Genomic DNA, 21,488 nt, shown 5'->3' on the forward strand with positions numbered 1-21,488 from the left:
TTTTGGCTAAAAATACCTCACATATAGCCTCCGGAGGCTATATGGAGATATTTAACCCCTGCCAGAATCCGTTAAGAGCGGGAGACGAGGCCGCCGAAAAAGGGGCGGGGCCTATCTCCTCAGCACACAGCGCCATTTTCCCTCACAGAAAGGCTGGAGGGAAGGCTCCCAGGCTCTCCCCTGCACTGCACTACAGAAACAGGGTTAAAACAGAGAGGGGGGGCACTAATTTGGCGTTAGAAATATATAAAAAAGATGCTATAAGGGAAAACACTTATATAAGGTTGTCCCTATATAATTATAGCGTTTTTGGTGTGTGCTGGTAAAAACTCTCCCTCTGTCTCTCCAAAGGGCTAGTGGGTCCTGTCCTCTATCAGAGCATTCCCTGTGTGTGTGCTGTGTGTCGGTACGTGTGTGTCGACATGTATGAGGACGATGTTGGTGAGGAGGCGGAGCAATTGCCTGTAATGGTGATGTCACTCTCTAGGGAGTCGACACCGGAATGGATGGCTTATTTAGGGAATTACGTGATAATGTCAACACGCTGCAAGGTCGGTTGACGACATGAGACGGCCGACAAACAATTAGTACCGGTCCAGACGTCTCAAAAACACCGTCAGGGGTTTTAAAACGCCCGTTTACTTTAGTCGGTCGACACAGACACAGACAGGGACACTGAATCCAGTGTCGACGGTGAATAAACAAACGTATTCCTTATTAGGGCCACACGTTAAAGGCAATGAAGGAGGTGTTTCATATTTCTGATACTACAAGTACCACAAAAGAGGGTATTATGTGGGATGTGAAAAAACTACCGTAGTTTTTCCTGAATCAGATAAATTAAATAAAGTGTGTGATGATGCGTGGGTTCCCCCCGATAGAAAATTATGGGCGGTATACCCTTTCCCGCCAGAAGTTAGGGCGCGTTGGGAAACACCCCTTAGGGTGGATAAGGCGCTCACACGCTTATCAAAACAAGTGGCGGTACCGTCTATAGATAGGGCCGTCCTCAAGGACCAGCTGACAGGAGGCTGGAAAATATCATAAAAAGTATATACACACATACTGGTGTTATACTGCGACCAGCGATCGCCTCAGCCTGGATGTGCAGAGCTGAGGTGGCTTGGTCGGATTCCCTGACTAAAAATATTGATACCCTTGACAGGGACAGTATTTTATTGACTATAGAGCATTTAAAGGATGCATTTCTATATATGCGAGATGCACAGAGGGATATTTGCACTCTGGCATCAAGAGTAAATGCGATGTCCATATCTGCCAGAAGATGTTATGGACACGACAGTGGTCAGGTGATGCAGATTCCAAACGGCACAAAGGTGTATTGCCGTATAAAGGAAGAGGAGTTATTTGGGGTCGGTCCATCGGACCTGGTGGCCACGGCAACTGCTGGAAAATCCGCCGTTTTTACCCTAAGTCACATCTCTGCAGAAAAAGACACCGTCTTTTCAGCCTCAGTCCTTTCGTCCCTATAAGATCATATCTGCCCAGGGATAGAGGAAAGGGAAGAAGACTGCAGCAGGCAGCCCATTCCCAGGAACAGAAGCGTTCCACCGCTTCTGACAAGTTCTCAGCATGGCGCTGAGACCGTACAGGACCCCTGGATCCTACAAGTAGTATCCCAGGGGTACAGATTGGAATGTCGAGACGTTTCCCCTTCGCAGGCTCCTGAAGTCTGCTTTACCAAGGTCTCCCTCCGACAAGGAGGCAGTATGGGAAAAAATTCACAAGCTGTATTCCCAGCAGGTGATAATTAAATTACCCCTCCTACTACAAGAAAAGGGGTATTATTCCACACTATATTGTGGTACTGAAGCCAGAAGGCTAGGTGAGACTTATTCTAAAAAAATTTTTGAACACTTACAAAGGTTCAAATCAAGATGGAGTCACTCAGAGCAGTGATAACGAACCAGAAAGAAGGGGACTATATAGTGTCCCGGGACATCAGGGATGCTTACCTCTATGTCCCAAATTTGCCCTTCTCACTAAGGGTACCTCAGGTTCGTGGTGCAGAACTGTCACTATCAGTTTCAGACGCTGCCGTTTGGATTGTCCACGGCACCCCGGGTCTTTACCAAGGTAATGGCCGAAATGATGATTCTTCTTCGAAGAAAAGGCGTCTTAATTATCCCTTACTTGGACGATCTCCTGATAAGGGCATAGTCCAGGGAACAGTTGGAGGTCGGAGTAGCACTATCTCGGATACTGCTACAACAGCACGGGTGGATTCTAAATATTCCAAAATCGCAGCTGATCCCGACGACACGTCTGCTGTGCCTAGGGATGATTCTGGACACAGTCCAGAAAAAGGTGTTTCTCCCGGAAGAGAAAGCCAGGGAGTTATCCGAGCTAGTCAGGAACCTCCTAAAAACAGTGCATCATTGCACAAGGGTCCTGGTAAAAATGGTGGCTTCCTACGAAGCAATTCCATTCGGCAGATTTCACGCAAGAACTTTTCAGTGGGATCTGCTGGACAAATGGTCCGGATCGCATCTTCAGATGCATCAGCGGATAACCCTATATCCAAGGACAAGGGTGTCTCTCCTGTGGTGGTTATAGAGTGCTCATCTTCTAGAGGGCCGCAGATTCGGCATTCAGGATTGGATGCTGGTGACCACGGAGCCCAGCCCGAGAGGCTGGGGAGCAGTCACACAAGGAAAAAATTTCCAGGGAGTGTGATCAAGTCTGGAGACTTTTCTCCACATAAATATACTGGAGCTAAGGGTAAATTTATAATGCTCTAAGCTTAGCAAGACCTCTGCTTCAAGGTCAGCCGGTATTGATCCAGTGGGAAAAACATCACGGCAGTCGCCCACGTAAACAGACAGGGCGACACAAGAAGCAGGAGGGCAATGGCAAAAACTGCAAGGACTTTTCGCTGGGCGAAAAATCATGTGATAGCACTGTCAGCAGTGTTTCATCCCGGGAATGGAAACTGGGAAGCAGACTTCCTCAGCAGGCACGACCTCCACCCGGGAGAGTGAAAACTTCATCGGGAAGTTTTTTCCACATGATTGTAAACCGTTGGGAAATACCAAAGGTGGACATGATGGCGTCCCGTCTGAACAAAAAACGGGACAGGTATTGCGCCAGGTCAAGAGACCCTCAGGCAATAGCTGTGGACGTTCTGGTAACACCGTGGGTGTACCAGTCGGTGTATGTGTTCCCTCCTCTGCTTCTCATACCTAAGGTGCTGAGAATTAGAAGACGTAGAGGAGTAAGAACTATACTCATGGCTCCGGATTGGCCAAGAAGGACTTGGTACCCATAACTTCAAGAGATGCTTACAGAGGTCTTATGGCCTCTGCCGCTAAGAAGGGACTTGCTTCAGCAAGTACCATGTCTGTTCCAAGACTTACCGCAGCTGCGTTTGTCGGCATGGCGGTGGAAAGCCGGATCCTAAGGGAAAAAGGCATTCCGGAAGAGGTCATTCCTACCCTTGTCAAAGCCAGAAAGGAGGTGACCGCACAACATTATCACCACATGTGGCGAAAATATGTTGCGTGGTGTGAGGCCAGGAAGGCCCCACAAAGAAATTTCAACTCGGTCGTTTCCTGCATTTCCTGCAAACAGGAGTGTCTATGGGCCTCAAATTGGGGTCCATTAAGGTTCAAATTTCGGCCCTGTCGATTTTCTTCCAGAAAGAATTGGCTTCAGTTCCTGAAGTCCAGAAGTTTGTCAAGGGAGTATTGCATATACAACCCCCTTTTGTGCCTCCAGTGGCACTGTGGGATCTCAACGTAGTTCTGGGATTCCTCAAATCACATTGGTTTAAAACCAGTCAAATCTGTGAATTTGAAGCATCTCACATGAAAAGTGACCATGCTCTTGGCCCTGGCCTGGACCAGGCGAGTGTCAAATTGGTGGTTTTTTCTCAAAAAAGCCCATATCTGTTTGTCCATTCGGACAGGGCAGAGCTGCGGACTCGTCCCCAGTTCTCTCCCTAAAGGTGGTGTCAGTGTTTCACCTGAACCAGCTTATTGTGGTGCCTTGCACCTACTAGGGACTTGGAGGACTCCAAGTTGCTAGATGTTGTCAGGGCCCTGAAAATATGTTCCAGGACGGCTGGAGTCAGGAAAACTGACTTGCTGTTATCCTGTATGCACCCAACAAACTGGGTGCTATTGCTTCTAAGCAGACTATTGCTAGTTGGATGTGTAATACAATTCAGCTTGCACATTCTGTGGCAGGCCTGCCACAGCCAAAATATGTAAATGCCCATTCCACAAGGAAGGTGGGCTCATCTTGGGCGGCTGCCCGAGGGGTCTCGGCTTTACAACTTTGCCGAGCAGCTACTTGGTCAGGGGCAAACACGTTTGCTAAATTCTACAAATTTGATACCCTGGCTAAGGAGGACCTGGAGTTCTCTCATTCGGTGCTGCAGAGTCATCCGCACTCTCCCGCCCGTTTGGGAGCTTTGGTATAATCCCCATGGTCCTTTCAGGAACCCCAGCATCCACTAGGACGATAGAGAAAATAAGAATTTACTTACCGATAATTCTATTTCTCGGAGTCCGTAGTGGATGCTGGGCGCCCATCCCAAGTGCGGATTATCTGCAATACTTGTACATAGTTACAAAAATCGGGTTATTATTGTTGTGAGCCATCTTTTCAGAGGCTCCGCTGTTATCATACTGTTAACTGGGTTTAGATCACAAGTTGTACGGTGTGATTGGTGTGGCTGGTATGAGTCTTACCCGGGATTCAAAATTCCTCCCTTATTGTGTACGCTCGTCCGGGCACAGTACCTAACTGGCTTGGAGGAGGGTCATAGGGGGAGGAGCCAGTGCACACCACCTGATCGGAAAGCTTTACTTTTGTGCCCTGTCTCCTGCGGAGCCGCTATTCCCCATGGTCCTTTCAGGAACCCCAGCATCCACTACGGACTCCGAGAAATAGAATTATCGGTAAGTAAATTCTTATTTTAACAAGGATTGAAAACTCATACTTTAATTATGTTTATATACATAGGTCTAATCTAGACGTTAATAGAAATGAAGGGAAAATCCTGTGTTCGTTTGGCTGCAATGCTCAATATAGCCTACTGTGTATACTGTATTATCAAGTTTCTGCTAGGTTCTAGTATTTATAGGGGTATATGCAATTGCGGTCGAATTCCCGAAATTGTCGAATTTCGGGAATTTTTCGCCCCCCAAAAAAAAATCGTCAATGCAATTCAGTGATTTTCGTCCAAAAAAACGGACTTTCAAAATTCGACTTTTTGAAATTCGACTTTTGTCAAATTCGACTTTTCTGCAATGATACAAGTGCTGCAATTCGACCAAAGTGTATTCAATTGAAGTTTGGAAATTCGACAACAGTGCTTTTAGACAGTAAATTCGACATTTTCAATCCGCCACACTTTGGTGGGTGAAACTAATAAAAAAAATTTAAAACATGGTTTTTTTTTGTGTTTTTTTTATTGATAATAGCATATCTATTTATATTAGAAGGGATTAGGTACTTGGTTTGTCTTTTTTGGAGGCACAAGTATTGTTTATATATTTCTCTATCGTCCTAAGTGGATGCTGGGGTTCCTGAAAGGACCATGGGGAATAGCGGCTCCGCAGGAGACAGGGCACAAAAAAGTAAAGCTTTTACCAGATCAGGTGGTGTGCACTGGCTCCTCCCCCTATGACCCTCCTCCAGACTCCAGTTAGATTTTGTGCCCGAACGAGAAGGGTGCAATCTAGGTGGCTCTCCTAAAGAGCTGCTTAGAGAAAGTTTAGCTTAGGTTTTTTACTTTACAGTGAGTCCTGCTGGCAACAGGATCACTGCAACGAGGGACTTAGGGGAGAAGTAGTGAACTCACCTGCGTGCAGAGTGGATTTGCTGCTTGGCTACTGGACACTAGCTCCAGAGGGACGATCACAGGTACAGCCTGGATGGTCACCGGAGCCGCGCCGCCGGCCCCCTTGCAGACGCTGAAGAGAGAAGAGGTCCAAAATCGGCGGCTGAAGACTCCTGAGTCTTCATAAAGGTAGCGCACAGCACTGCAGCTGTGCGCCATTTTCCTCTCAGCACACTTCACACAACAGTCACTGAGGGTGCAGAGCGCTGGGGGGGGCGCTCTGAGAGGCAAATAAAAACCTTATTAGAGGCAAAAAATACCTCACATATAGCCCACAGAGGCTATATGGAGATATTTAACCCCTGCCTAACTTCAAAAATAGCGGGAGACGAGCCCGCCGAAAAAGGGGCGGGGCCTATCTCCTCAGCACACAGCGCCATTTTCTCTCACAGAAAAGCTGGAGAGAAGGCTCCCAGGCTCTCCCCTGCACTGCACTACAGAAACAGGGTTAAAACAGAGAGGGGGGGCACTGATTTTGGCGATATTATATATAAAAGATGCTATAAGGGAGAAACACTTATATAAGGTTGTCCCTATATAATTATAGCGTTTTTGGTGTGTGCTGGCAGACTCTCCCTCTGTCTCCCCAAAGGGCTAGTGGGTCCTGTCCTCTGTCAGAGCATTCCCGGTGTGTGTGCTGTGTGTCGGTACGTGTGTGTCGACATGTATGAGGACGATGTTGGTGAGGAGGCGGAGAAATTGCCTGTAATGGTGATGTCACTCTCTAGGGAGTCGACACCGGAATGGATGGCTTATTTAGAGAATTACGTGAGAATGTCAACACGCTGCAAGGTCGGTTGACGACATGAGACGGCCGACAATCTATTAGGACCGGTCCAGGCGTCTCAGAAACACCGTCAGGGGTTTTAAAAACGCCCATTTACCTCAGTCGGTCGACACAGACACAGACACGGACACTGAATACAGTGTCGACGGTGAATAAACAAACGTATTTCTCATTAGGGCCACACGTTAAGGGCAATGAAGGAGGTGTTACGTGTTTCTGATACTACAAGTACCACAAGAAAGGGTATTATGTGGGAGTGAAAAAACTACCTGTAGTTTTTCCTGAATCAGATAAAATAAAATGAAGTGTGTGATGATGCGTAGGGTTACCCCGATAGCAAATATTGGCGTTATACCCTTTCCCGCCAGAAATTAGGGTACGTTGGGAAACACCCCTTAGGGTGATAAGGCGCTCACACGCTTATCAAGTGGCGTTACCGTCTCCAGATACGGCCGCCCTCAAGGAGCCAGCTGATAGGAAGCTGGAAAAATATCCTAAAAAGTATATACACACATACGGTGGTTATACTGCGACCAGCGATCGCCATCAGCCTGGAGATGCAGTGCTGGGTTGGCTTGGTCGGATTCCCTGACTGAAAATATTTTATTCATGTAGAGCATTTAATAGGATGCATTCTATATATATGTATGTGAGATGCACAGAGGGATATTTGCTCTCTGGCATCAAGATAAGTGCGTTGTCCATATCTCCCAGAAGATGTCAGGGACACGACAGCGGTCAGGTGATACAGATCCCATACGGCAGATGGAAGTATTGCTGTATAAAGGGAAGGAGTTATTTGGGGGTCGGTCCATCGGACCTGGGGACCACAGCAACAGCTGGGAAATCCAACCTTTTTTACCCCAAGTTACATCTCAGCTAAAAAAGACACCGTCTTTTCAGCCTCAATCTTTCCTTTCCCATGAGGGCATGCAGGCAAAAGGCCAGTCATATCTGCCCAGACATAGAGGTAAGGGAAGTAGACTGCAGCAGGCAGCCCTTTCCCAGGAAAAGAAGCCCTCCACCGCGTCTGCCAAGTCCTCAGCATGACGCTGGGGCCGTGCAAGCGGACTCAAGGTGGGGGGGTAGTCTCAAGAGTCTCAGGGCGCAGTGGGATCACTCGCAAGTTGACCCCTAGATCGTACGAGTATTATCCCAGGGGTAAAGATTGGAGAGTCGAGACATCTTCTCCTCGCAGGTTCCTGAAGTCTGCTTTACCAACGGCTCCCTCCGACAGGGAGGCAGCATTGGAAACAATTCACAAGCTGTATATCCAGCAGGTGATAATCAAAGTACCCCTCCTACGACAAGGAAAAGGGTATTATTTTTCCACACTATATTGTGGTACTGAAGCCAGACGGCTTGGTGACACATAGTCTAAATCTAAAATGTTTTGAACACTTACATAAAAGGTTCAAATCGAGATAAAGTCACTCAGAGCAGTGATAGCGAACCGGAAAAAAGGGGACTATATGGTGTCCCTGGACATCAAGGATTACCTCCATGTCCAAATTTTGTCCTTCTCATCAAGGGTACCTCTGGTTCGTGGTACAGAACTGTCAATATCAGTTTCAGACGATGCCGTTTGAATTATCCACGGCACCCCGGGCCTTTTTACCAAGGTAATGGCCGAAAAGATGTTTCTTCAAAGAAAAAAGGCATCTAAATTATCCCTTACTTGCACGACCTAAAAAGGGCAAGTTCCAGAGAACAGTTGGAGGTCGGAAGAGCACTATCTAAAGTAGTTCTTCGACGGCACGACTGGATTCTAAATATTCCAAGAATCGCAGCTGTTTTCCGACGATACGTCTGCTGTTCCTAGGGATGATTCTGGACACGGTTCAGAAAAAGGTTTTTCTTCCCGAGGAAAAAGCCAAGGAGTTATCCGACCTGTCAGGAACCTCCTAAAACCAGGAAAGGTGTCTGTACATCAATGCACAAGAGTCCTGGGAAAAATGGTGGCTTTTTACGAAGCAATTCCATTCGGCAGATTCCATGCAAGAATTTTCCAAAGGGATCTGTTGGACAAATGGTCAGGGTCGCATCCTCAGATGCACCTGCGAATAACCCTGTCGCCAAGGACAAGGGTATATCTTCTGTGGTGGTTGCAAAAGGCTCATCTATTGGAGGGCCGCAGATTCGGCATACAGGATTTGATCCTGGTGACCACGGACGCCAGCCTGAGAGGTTGGGGAGCAGTCACACAAGGAAGAAACTTCCAGGGGGTATGGACGAACCTGGAAAAGTCTCTTCACATAAACATTCTGGTACTAAGAGCAATCTAAAATGCTCTAAGCCAGGCGGAACCACTCCTGCAAGGAAAACCGGTGTTGATTCAGTCGGACAACATCACGGCGGTCGCCCATGTAAACAGACAGGGCGGCACAAGAAGCAGGAGTGCAATGGCAGAAGCTGCCAAGATTCTTCGCTGGGCGGAGAATCACGTAATAGCACTGTCAGCAGTGTTCTTCCCGGGCGTGGACAACTGGGAAGCAGACTTCCTCAGCAGACACGATATTCACCCGGGAGAGGGGGGTCTTCATCCAGAAGTCTTCCACATGCTAATAAACTGTTGGGAAAGACCAATGGTAGACATGATGGCGTCTCGCCTCAACAAGAAACTGGACAAGTATTGCGCCAGGTCAAGAGATCCACAGGCAATAGCTGTGGACGCACTGGTAACACCTTGGGTGTACAAATCAGTATATGTGTTTCCTCCTCTGCCTCTCATACCAAAGGTATTGAAGATTATACGGTGAGGAGGAGTAAGAACAATACTAGTGGCTCCGGATTGGCCAAGAAGGACTTGGTACCCGGAACTTCAAGAGTTGGTCACGGACGACCCGTGCCCTCTACTTCTGAGAAGGGACCTGCTACAACAGGGTCCCTGTCTCTTTCAAGACTTACCGCGGCTGCGTTTGACGGCATGGCGGTTGAACGCCAGATCCTAAAAGGGAAAGGCATTCCAGAAGAAGTCATTCCTACCTTGATTAAGGCAAGGAAGGAAGTCACCGCGAAACATTATCACCGCATTTGGCGAAAATATGTCGCGTGGTGCGAGGATCGGAGTGTTCCGACGGAGGAATTTCAACTGGGTCGTTTCCTACATTTCCTACAATCAGGATTGTCTATGGGTCTCAAATTGAGATCTATTAAGGTTCAAATTTCGGCCCTGTCAATATTCTTCCAAAAAGAATTGGCCTCAGTTCCTGAGGTACAGACTTTTGTTAAAGGAGTACTGCATATACAGCCTCCTGTGGTGCCTCCGGTGGCACCGTGGGATCTAAATGTAGTTTTAGATTTCCTCAAATCCCATTGGTTTGAACCATTGAAAAAGGTGGATTTTAAATATCTCACATGGAAAGTGACTATGTTACTGGCCCTGGCTTCCGCCAGGAGAGTATCTGAATTGGCGGCTTTATCTTATAAAAGCCCTTATCTAATCTTCCATTCGGATAGGGCAGAACTGAGGACTCGTCCGCATTTTCTCCCTAAGGTGGTATCAGCGTTTCACCTGAACCAACCTATTGTGGTGCCTGCGGCCACTGGCGACTTGGAGGACTCCAAGTTGTTGGACGTTGTCAGAGCCTTAAAAATATACATTTCAAGGACGGCTGAAGTCAGAAAATCTGACTCGCTGTTGATACTATATGCACCCAACAAGTTGGGTGCCCCTGCTTCTAAGCAGACGATTGCTCGTTGGATTTGTAACACAATTCAACTTGCTCATTCTGTGGCAGGCCTGCCACAGCCTAAATCTGTTAAGGCCCATTCCACAAGGAAGGTGGGCTCATCTTGGGCGGCTGCCCGAGGGGTCTCGGCATTACAATTCTGCCGAGCAGCTACGTGGTCGGGGGAAAACACGTTTGTAAAATTCTACAAATTTGATACCCTGGCAAAAGAGGACTTGGAATTCTCTCATTCGGTGCTGCAGAGTCATCCGCACTCTCCCGCCCGTTTGGGAGCTTTGGTATAATCCCCATGGTCCTTTCAGGAACCCCAGCATCCACTTAGGACGATAGAGAAAATAAGAATTTACTTACCGATAATTCTATTTCTCGGAGTCCGTAGTGGATGCTGGGCGCCCATCCCAAGTGCGGATTATCTGCAATACTGTACATAGTTATTGTTAACAAATTCGGGTTATATTGTTAAGGAGCCATCTTTAAGAGGCTCTTTCTGTTATCATACTGTTAACTGGGTTTAGATCACAAGTTGTACGGTGTGATTGGTGTGGCTGGTATGAGTCTTACCCGGGATTCAAATTGCCTCCCTTATTGTGTACGCTCGTCCGGGCACAGTACCTAACTGGAGTCTGGAGGAGGGTCATAGGGGGAGGAGCCAGTGCACACCACCTGATCTGGTAAAAGCTTTACTTTTTTGTGCCCTGTCTCCTGCGGAGCCGCTATTCCCCATGGTCCTTTCAGGAACCCCAGCATCCACTACGGACTCCGAGAAATAGAATTATCGGTAAGTAAATTCTTATTTTTTTAAAATAATATTTTTTTTATTATTCTTTTTTAGATGGAATGGTAAAATTCAGAAAAAAAATGGCGTGGGGTCCCCCCTCCAAAGCATAACCAGCCTCGGGCTCTTCGAGCTGGTCCTGGTTCTAAAAATGCGGGGGGGAAATTGACAGGGGATCCCCCGTATTTTTAAAACCAGCACCGGGCTCTGCGCCTGGTGCAAAAAATACGGGGGACAAAAAGAGTAGGGGTCCCCCGTATTTTTTACACCAGCATCGGACTCCACTAGCTGGACAGATAATGCCACAGCCGGGGGTCACTTTTATACAGTGCCTTGCGGCCGTGGCATTAAATATCCAACTAGTCACCCCTGGCCGGGGTACCCTGGGGGAGTGGGGACCCCTTCTATCAAGGGGTCCCCCCCCCCAGCCACCCAAGGGCCAGGGGTGAAGCCCGAGGCTGTCCCCCCCCCCCATCCAAGGGCTGCGGATGGGGGGCTGATAGCCTTGAGTAAAATGACAGAATATTGTTTTTTCCAATAGTACTACAAGTCCCAGCAAGCCTCCCCCGCAAGCTGGTACTTGGAGAACCACAAGTACCAGCATGCGGAGGAAAACCGGGCCCGCTGGTACCTGTAGTACTACTGGGGAAAAAATACCCAAATAAAAACAGGAGACACACACCGTGACAAGTACAACTTTATTACACACTGCCGATACATATACATACTTACCTATGTTGACACGAAGCAGTCGGTCCTCTTCTCCAAGTAGAATCCACGGGTACCTGAAAATAAAAGATAATTTCTCTGACGTCCTAGTGGATGCTGGGAACTCCGTAAGGACCATGGGGAATAGCGGGCTCCGAAGGAGGCTGGGCACTCTAGAAAGATTTATGACTACCTGGTGTGCACTGGCTCCTCCCACTATGACCCTCCTCCAAGCCTCAGTTAGATCTTGTGCCCGGCCGAGGTTGGATGCACACTAGGGGCTCTCCTGAGCCTCTAGAAAGAAAGTATAGAATTAGGTTTTTTATTTTCAGTGAGACCTGCTGGCATCAGGCTCACTGCAGCGAGGGACTAAGGGGAGAAGAAGCGAACTCGCCTGCTTGCAGCCGGATTGGGCTTCTTAGGCTACTGGACACCATTAGCTCCAGAGGGATCGACCGCAGGCCCAGTCCTTGGTGTTCGGTCCCGGAGCCGCGCCGCCGTCCCCCTTACAGAGCCAGAAGCAAGAAGAGGTCCGGAAAATCGGCGGCAGAAGACATCAGTCTTCACCAAGGTAGCGCACAGCACTGCAGCTGTGCGCCATTGCTCCTCATGCACACTTCACACTCCGGTCACTGAGGGTGCAGGGCGCTTGGGGGGGGTGCCCTGAGCAGCAATAAAAACACCTTGGCTGGCAAAAATACCACAATATATAGCCCCAGAGGCTATATATGTGGTAAATATCCCTGCCAGAATCCAGAAAAAAGCGGGAGAATAGGCTGCGGAAAAGGGGCAGAGCTATCTCCCTCAGACACACTGGCGCCATTTTCTCTTCACAGTGCAACTGGAAGAAAGCTCCCCAGGCTCTCCCCTGTAGTTTTCAGGCTCAAAGGGTTAAAAAGAGAGGGGGGGCACTAAATTTAGGCGCAATATTGTATATACAAGCAGCTATGGGGGAAAATTCACTCAGTTATAGTGTTAATCCCCACATTATATAGCGCTCTGGTGTGTGCTGGCATACTCTCTCTCTGTCTCCCCAAAGGGCTTTGTGGGTCCTGTCCTCAGTCAGAGCATTCCCTGTGTGTGTGCGGTGTGTCGGTACAGCTGTGTCGACATGTTTGAGGAGGAGGCTTATATAGTGACGGAGCAGATGCCGATAAATGTGATGTCGCCCCCTGTGGGGCCGACACCAGAGTGGATGGTTAGGTAAAAGGTATTAACCGACAGTGTCAACTCCTTACATAAAAGGGTGGATGACGTAACAGCTGTGGGACAGCCGGCTTCTCAGCCCGTGCCTGCCCAGGCGTCTCAAAGGCCATCAGGGGCTCAAAAACGCCCGCTCATTCAGATGGCAGACACAGATGTCGACACGGAGTCTGACTCCAGTGTCGACAAGGTTGAGACATATACACAATCCACTAGGAACATCCGTGACTTGATCCCGGCAATAAAAAATGTGTTACACATTTCTGACATTAACCTCTAAAAATGGGTTTCTATGTTTGGGGAGAAAAAGCAGGTAGTGTTTTGTTCCCCCATCAGATGAATGAATGAAGTGTGTGAAAAGCGTGGGTTCCCCCTGATAAGAAACTGGTAATTTCTAAAAAGTTACTGATGGCGTACCTTTTCCCGCTAGAGGATAAGTTACGCTGGGAGATATCCCCTAGGGTGGATAAGGCGCTCACACGGTTGTCAAAATAGGTTTGGCACTGCCGTTTGAGGAACGGCCACTTTGAAGGTACCTGTTGATAAAAAGCAGGAGGCTATCCTGAAGTCTGTATTTACACACTCAGGTACTAGACTGAAACCTGCAGAGCGTGCTGCTGCAGCGTGGTCGGTGACCCTGTCAAACATACTAGTTTGCTAACATGAGCACATATTAAAGACGTCGTCTTATATATGAGGGATGCACAGAGGGATATTTTGCCGGCTGGCATCCAAAATGAATGTAATGTCCATTCTGTCAGGAGGGTATTAGAGACCTGTCACTGGACAGGTGATGCTGACCTTAAAAGGCGCATAGAGATTCTGCCTTATAAGGGTGAGGAATTATTTGGGGATGGTCTCTGGGACCTCGTATCCGCAGCAACAGCTGGGAAGAAATATTTTTACCTCAATTTTCCTCACAGACTAAGAAAGCACTGTATTATCAGGTACAGTCCTTTCGGCTTCAGAAAAGCAAGCGGGTCAAAGGCGCTTCCTTTCTGTACAGAGACAAGGGAAGAGGGAAAAAGCTGCACCAGTCAGCCTGTTCCCAGAATCATAATTCTTCTCTCGCTTCCTCTGAGTCCACAGCATGACGCGGGGGCTCCACAGGTGTAGCCAGGTACGGTGGGGGGCCGTCTCAAAAATTTCAGCGATCAGTGGGCTCGCTCACAGGTGGATCCCTGTTTCATTCAAGTAGTATTTCAGGGGTACAAGCTGAAATTCGATATGTCTTCCCCCCGCCGTTTCCTCAAATATGCCTTGCCGACAACTCCCTCAGGCAGGGAGGCTGTGCTAGAGGCAATTAATAAGCTGTATTCCCAGCAGGTAATACTTAAGGTGCCCCTACTCCAACAATGACGGGGTTACTATTCCACACGGGTTGGGGTACCGAAACCGCATGGTTCGGTGTGACCCTTTTTTATATTTAAAATCCTTGAACACATACATAAAAAAATTCAAGTTCAAGATGGAATCGCTCAGGGCGGTTATTGCAAGCCTGGACGAGGGGGATTACATGGTATCCCGGGACATCAAGGATGCTTACCTGCATGTCCCTATTTACTATCCTCGCCAGGAGTACCTCAGATTGTGGTACAGGATTACCATTACCAAGTCCAGACTCTGCCGTTTGGACTGTACATGGCACCGAGGGTGTTACCATGGTAATGGCCGGAATGATGATACTCCTTCGAAAAGGGGAGTTTTTTAATTATCCCGTACTTGGACAATCTCCTTATAAGGGCGAGGTCCAAGGAGCAGTTGCTAGTCGGGGTAGCACTATTTTGGAAAGTGCTACAACAGCACGGTTGGATTCTAAACAGTCCAGAGTCACAGCTGGTTCCTACGACACGTCTACTGTTCCTGGGGATGGTTCTGGACACAGACCAGAAATAAGTGTTTCTCCAGGAGGAGAAAGCCAAGGAGCGGTCATCTCTAGTCAGAGACCTCCTGAAGCCAAAACAGTTATCGGTGCATCATTGCACGCGAGTCCTGGGAAAAATAATAGCTTCCTACGAAGCAATCCCATTTGGCAGGTTCCATGCAAGAACTTTTCAGGGGGACCTGTTAGACAAGTGGTCCGGGTCGCATCTTCAGATGCATTAGGCTGATAACCCTGTCTCCAAGGACCAGGGTATCTCTACTGTAGTGGCTGCAGAGTGCCCATCTTCAAGAGGGCCGCAGGTTCGACATACAGGACTAGGTCCTAGTGACCATGGATGCCAGCCTTTTGAGGCTGGGGGGCAGTCACACAGGGAAGAACCTTCCAGGGACTTTGGTCAAGTCAGGTGACTTCCCTACATAAATATTCTGGAACAGAGGGCCATTTACAATGCCCTAAGTCAGGCAAGGCCTCTGCTTCAAAACCAGCCGGTCCTGATCCAATCAGGAAACATCACGGCAGTCGCCCATGTAAACCAACAGGGCGGCACAGGAAGCAGGATGGCGATGGCAGAAGCCACAAGGATTCTCCGATGGGCGGAAAATCATGTGTTAGCACTGTCAGCAGTGTTCATTCCCGGAGTGGACAACTGGGAAGCAGATCTTCTCAGCAGACACGACTTCCACCCGAGAGTGTGGGGACTTCATCCAGAAGTCTTCCAAAGGATTGTACACCATTGGGAAAGGCCACAGGTGGACATGAAGGCGTCCCGCCTCAACAAAAAGCTATAAAAGATATTGCGCCAGGTCAAGGGACCTTCAGGCGATAGCTGTGGACGCTCTGGTAACACCGTGGGTGTACCAGTCGGTTTATGTGTTCCCCCCTCTGCCTCTCATACCAAAGGTACTGAGAATAATAAGAAGGCGAGGAGTAAGAACGATACTCGTGGTTCCGGATTGGCCAAGAAGAGCCTGGTACCCAGAACTTCAAGAAACTATATATCAGAGGACCCATGGCCTCTGCCGCTCAGACAGGACCTGCTGCAGCAGGGGCCCTGTCTGTTCCAAGACTTACCGCGGCTACGTTTTGATGGCATGGCGGTTGAACGCCGGATCCTAAAGGAAAAGGGCATTCCGGAGGAAGTCATTCCTACGCTGATTCAAGCCAGGAAAGATGTTACTGCAAAACATTATCACCGCATATGGCGGAAATATGTTGCTTGGTGTGAGGCCAAAAAAGGCCGCAACAGAGGAATTTCAACTAGGTCGATTTCTGCATTTCCTACAAGCAGGAGTGTCTATGGGCCTAAAATTAGGCTACATTAAGATACAGATCTCGGCTCTGTCGATTTTCTTCCAAAAAAAAAAATTAGCTTCAGTACCTGAAGTTCAGACATTGTAAAAGGAGTGCTGCATATTCAGCCCCCAGTTGTGCCTCCAGTGGCACCTTGGGATCTCAACGTGGTGTTGAGTTTCTTAAAATCACATTGGTTTGAACCACTAAAGACCGTGGATCTGAAATATCTCACGTTGAAAGTGGTCATGTTATTGGCCTTGGTTTCGGCCAGGCGTGTATCAGAATTGGCGGCTTTGTCATATAAAAGTCCTTATCTGATTTTCCATATGGATAGGGCAGAATTGAGGACTCGTCCCCAGTTTCTCCTTAAGGTGGTATCAGTTTTTCACTTGAACCAACCTATTGTGGTGCCTGCGGCTACTAGGGACTTGGAGGATTCCAAATTACTGGACGTAGTCAGGGCCTTGAAAAATTATGTTTCCAGGACAGCTAGAGTCAGGAAAATTGACTCGCTATTTATCCTGTATGCACCCAACAGGCTGGGTGCTCCTGCTTCTAAGCAGACTATCGCTCGCTGGATCTGTGACACGATTCAGCAGGCGCATTCTGCGGCTGGACTGCCGCATCCTAAATCAGTGAAAGCCCAAGGGGTCTCGGCTTTACAACTTTGCCGAGCTGTTACTTGGTCAGGGGCAAACACGTTTGCAAAATTCTACAAATTTGATACCCTGGCTGAGGAGGACCTTGAGTTCTCTCATTCGGTGCTGCAGAGTCATCCGCACTCTCCCGCCCGTTTGGGAGCTTTGGTATAATCCCCATGGTCCTTACGGAGTTCCCAGCATCCACTAGGACGTCAGAGAAAATAAGATTTTACTCACCGGTAAATCTATTTCTCGTAGTCCGTAGTGGATGCTGGGCGCCCATCCCAAGTGCGGATTGTCTGCAATACTTGTAAATAGTTATTGCTAACTAAAGGGTTATTGTTGAGCCATCTGTTGAGAGGCTCAGTTGTTTTCATACTGTCAAACTGGATATAGTATCACGAGTTGTACGGTGTGATTGGTGTGGCTGGTATGAGTCTTACCCGGGATTCAAAATCCTTCCTTATTATGTCAGCTCGTCCGGGCACAGTGTCCTAACTGAGGCTTGGAGGAGGGTCATAGTGGGAGGAGCCAGTGCACACCAGGTAGTCATAAATCTTTCTAGAGTGCCCAGCCTCCTTCGGAGCCCGCTATTCCCCATGGTCCTTACGGAGTTCCCAGCATCCACTACGGACTACGAGAAATAGATTTACCGGTGAGTAAAATCTTATTTATACTCATCTGATCCATGGTCCAGAGATAAATCCACGTACTTGTCAAAAAAAGAAATCGAACACCCGACCAGCGAACTGAAAGGGGTTCCATGTTGACACATGGGACCCCTTTCCCCGAATGCAGAGGGACCCCCCCGTGACTGCTGTCACTGAAAGGTCTCGTAAGCCAATCAGCGAGCGCAACGTCCGTGCACTCTGCTGATTGGCTCTGTGCGCGTCTGAGCTGTCAGCGCATCGCACAGCTCCCTCCATTATATTCAATGGTGGGAACTTTGCGGTTAGTGGTGGGGTCACCCGCGGTCAGCGGCTGACCGCGGGTAACCCCACCGCTGACGGCAAAGTTCCCACCATTGAAAGTAATGGAGGCAGCTGTGCGATGGGCTGTCTGAGCTTAGACGCGCACAGCCAATCAGGTAAGCGCCACGGAGCAGCGCTTCCTGATTGGCTGAAGGGACCTCAGTGACAGGAGTCACGTGATGTCCCGGCATTCGGGGAAAGGGGTCTCATGTGTCAACATGGGACCCCTTTCAGTCTGGTGGTTCGGGTGTTTGTGGGTTTTTTTTGCCAAGTACGAGGATTATCTCTGGACGTAGATTTATCTCTGGACACTGGCAGGTGAGTATAATTTTTTTCACAGGTACCCTCGGATCCTCGGAGACTGTGGCAGTCGGCGTGTCAACATAGGTAAGTATGTATGTGTGTCGGCAGTGTGTAATAAAGTTGTACTTGTCACGGTGTGTGTCTCCTGTTTTTATTTGGGTATTTTTTTCCAGTAGTACTACAGGTACCAGCGGGCCCGTTTTTCTCCCGCATGCTGGTACTTGTGGTTCTCCAAGTACCAGCTTGCGGGGGAGGCTTGCTGGGACTTGTAGTACTATTGGAAAAAACAATATTCTGTCATTTTACTCAAGGCTATCAGCCTCCCATCCGCAGCCAATGGATGGGGGGGGGACAGCCTCGGGCTTCACCCCTGGCCCTTGGGTGGCTGGGGGGGTGACCCCTTGATTGAAGGGGTCCCCACTCCCCCAGGGTACCCTGGCCAGGGGTGACTAGTTGGATATTTAATGCAACGGCCGCAGGGCACTGTATAAAAGTGACCCCCGGCTGTGGCATTATCTGTCCAGCTAGTGGAGCCCGATGCTGGTGTAAAAAATACGGGGGACCCCTACTCTTTTTGTCCCCCGTATTTTTTGCACCAGCACCAGGCGCAGAGCCCGGTGCTGGTTTTAAAAATACGGGGGATCCCCTGTCAATTTTTTCCCCGCATTTTTAGAACCAGGACCAGCTCGAAGAGCCCGAGGCTGGTTATGCTTTGGAGGGGGGACCCCACGCCATTTTTTTCCGGGTTTTTCCCATTTTTTTCAAATCGCGGCAAAATCCGGCAAATCGGCCGTTTTTCGCCCGCGGGACTGTCGAATCCGTTTTTCATTGAATATGGTGAATTCCGGAAGCCACCTGCCGGAATTCACCTGTCGAATTGTGTCGAATTAAAAAACGGCGATAATTTGCCGCGATTCGCCGCTAATTGCATATACCCCATAATGTGAATTGTGTGTCCCTGCGACCCATTTTGTAAATCACTGTTATAACTATCCGTAAATGTTATATTTTCTTTTCATTTTTGTTTGTATTAATGGTTTAGGATTATGTTATATATATATATATATATATATATATATATATATATATATATATATATATATATATATATATATATATTATAAATCTATAATTTTATATACCTATTCTGCCTCTTTCGAATGTTGCCACATTTTCAGTACATCTTAATGAGGCCATGGGAAGAACACAACTTCACCAGTTTACTGTAAATAGTGGTAAGAGGGATGACGTGCTAAAGGAAATTTGCTACCTTAAAAGCGGAAAAACACCGCCCCGGTTGTGTATTTTTTTTTATTATTATTTTTTTTGCCATGAATTTCCTTTCCATGACCTCATTAAGACATAATTAAAAATTTAGCGACATTCCGATAAGTAGTTTTTGCTGTAGACTGCTTGGAATAGGGGAACTTCACTGTTTAGATACCCTTCATATATTTGTGGTCTGCATTCATCATCTGTCAATAACTGTTCCTGGTCAGTAGGTCGTATTTGACTTGACTGTTAATTTACAGTTTATGGGGGAGATTCAAATGTTTGAAAAGTCAGTTGGCCGTCTGTTTTTTCCTATCTAATACACAGGAAAAAACAGACACCCAACCGACTTTTCAAACATTTGAATTTCACCCTATGTGTCTAGACTGGAGTTATAGCTGGTGATGCGTCTGGCCCAGATTCCAGAAAGCGGGAAACATCAGTGTGGTAGGCTACCCTAAGCGCATGCATCTGACAAAGTTTTCAGAAGAAACGCGTAGGGGTGCTTTACCATATTGCCCATTAATTTGTTGTGTAGACCGGGGAGCAAGGTTTAAACATATATTACTATATTAATGGCCCTTAAAGCCACCTACAGACATTAATGGGATCCTTTAGAAGTTCTCACTACATTTTACGTTCATGGATTTCTTTTTGCCCCCTAGACTATGTTGGCTACAGATTGCTTCCAGCTTGGGTACAACGAAGACGGACACTGCAAGGGGCAGGTGGACACAACACTTCCTTTACCTCAGAGAATGCAGTGGGAAATCTCCAATGAGGTCAGTGAGACTCCAGAATTCGGCTTTACTTGATAAAGGGGGACATGTACTAAGCAGTGATAAAAGTGGAGAAGGGAGCCAGTGGAGAAGTTGCCCATGGCAACCAATCAGCTGCTCTGTACTGTATACGTTATAGTATGCAAATTTTAAATGTTACGTCAATGCTGATGGTTGCCATGGGCAACTTCTCCACTGACTCACTTCTCCACTTTTATCACCGCTTAGTATATGTCCCCCTTAGTCTTAGTGTGACTAATCCTAGTTTATAAAAGACCTTCATGTTCATCTTATTCTTCTATGGCCTAGATGTGTGTAAGCACCGCCTGATAAAGGCCAGCTGCAGGCTAATGAAGTACATCCCCTAATAACCTCAACATTCATTAATTTTCATCCTCACAATCTTTCCGTCTTTCCTTTACAGTGCAGTGAAGTCATCCACAGCTCCCTGAAAGTCGCCCAGGCTTTAGCAGATGATGTCGATTTCCATACTTTCCCCTTTGACGACTTTGGTAAAGGTTTGATAAAGAAGTGTAGGACCAGTCCTGACGCGTTTATCCAGATTGCTTTGCAGCTGGCACACTACAGGGTGAGACTAATGTCAGTATGCTCCAGAATTGTTTCCCCAATAATGACAGAAAGCACTTGATTCACTTATGGGGCAATAAGGTGGAAATATTGTCATAAATGCAGCAATTTATTTTTTTCATGTATATAAAATATAGTTCACAAATAATAGTAGGACACATAATCAGTAAGTATTTTCTGTTACCAATTAAATCTCCGGACAGACCGACCTTGTGTCGTAACACTGCCGCAATGGCTGGTAGTCACGGTACTGTGCCGTTCTGTTGGATTCAGTATGAATTACCGGCAGCTAGGGTGTCAGTATACCAACAGCGGCATCCCGCCCACCAATATGCCGGCAGCGGGGCGAGCTCTAAAAAGCCCCTTGCGGGTTATATTCTCCCTCTATGGGTGTCGTGGATATACTGAATAATTCAGATTTTTTTTTTTTATTAATGTCCATGCAGATGCTCCATAATGGTAATTTTGTTATTATAGGCTTTGCAAGATGTTATATGTAGATACTGTACGCAGCAGTATAACATATATATAGTTCTCTTTGTCTACCACTGAGGTCGCTAGCTATGAGACAGTGGGCCTGATTCATAGTTGGATGCCAGTCATAGCTGTGACCGCCATCTTTTGCAGCAGCTGCTACTGCGTCTTTATGCTGATGCCACAGCCGATGTCTTTCCCACTGATAACGCCCACCGGCTGTGGCGGCTGATCATGGCCATCTGTCT

At 47.7% G+C, this 21,488-nt stretch overlaps 1 protein-coding gene across 7 annotated transcripts in view; it reads left to right on the forward strand.

Moving 5' to 3' along the window:
• LOC134965968 (carnitine O-palmitoyltransferase 1, liver isoform-like) overlaps positions 1–21,488 on the forward strand; it is a 222,365-nt gene that overhangs the window by 187,607 nt on the left and 13,270 nt on the right. For all 7 annotated transcript variants that reach the window (XM_063942409.1, XM_063942408.1, XM_063942410.1 and 4 more), the window contains exons 13-14: positions 20,065–20,181; positions 20,603–20,767. In XM_063942409.1, coding sequence (XP_063798479.1) covers positions 20,065–20,181; positions 20,603–20,767 — 282 coding nt within the window. The remainder of the gene's footprint in view (positions 1–20,064; positions 20,182–20,602; positions 20,768–21,488) is intronic.

Source organism: Pseudophryne corroboree, chromosome 10, assembly GCF_028390025.1.
Source record: "Pseudophryne corroboree isolate aPseCor3 chromosome 10, aPseCor3.hap2, whole genome shotgun sequence".
Taxonomy (NCBI): Eukaryota; Metazoa; Chordata; class Amphibia; order Anura; family Myobatrachidae; genus Pseudophryne; species Pseudophryne corroboree.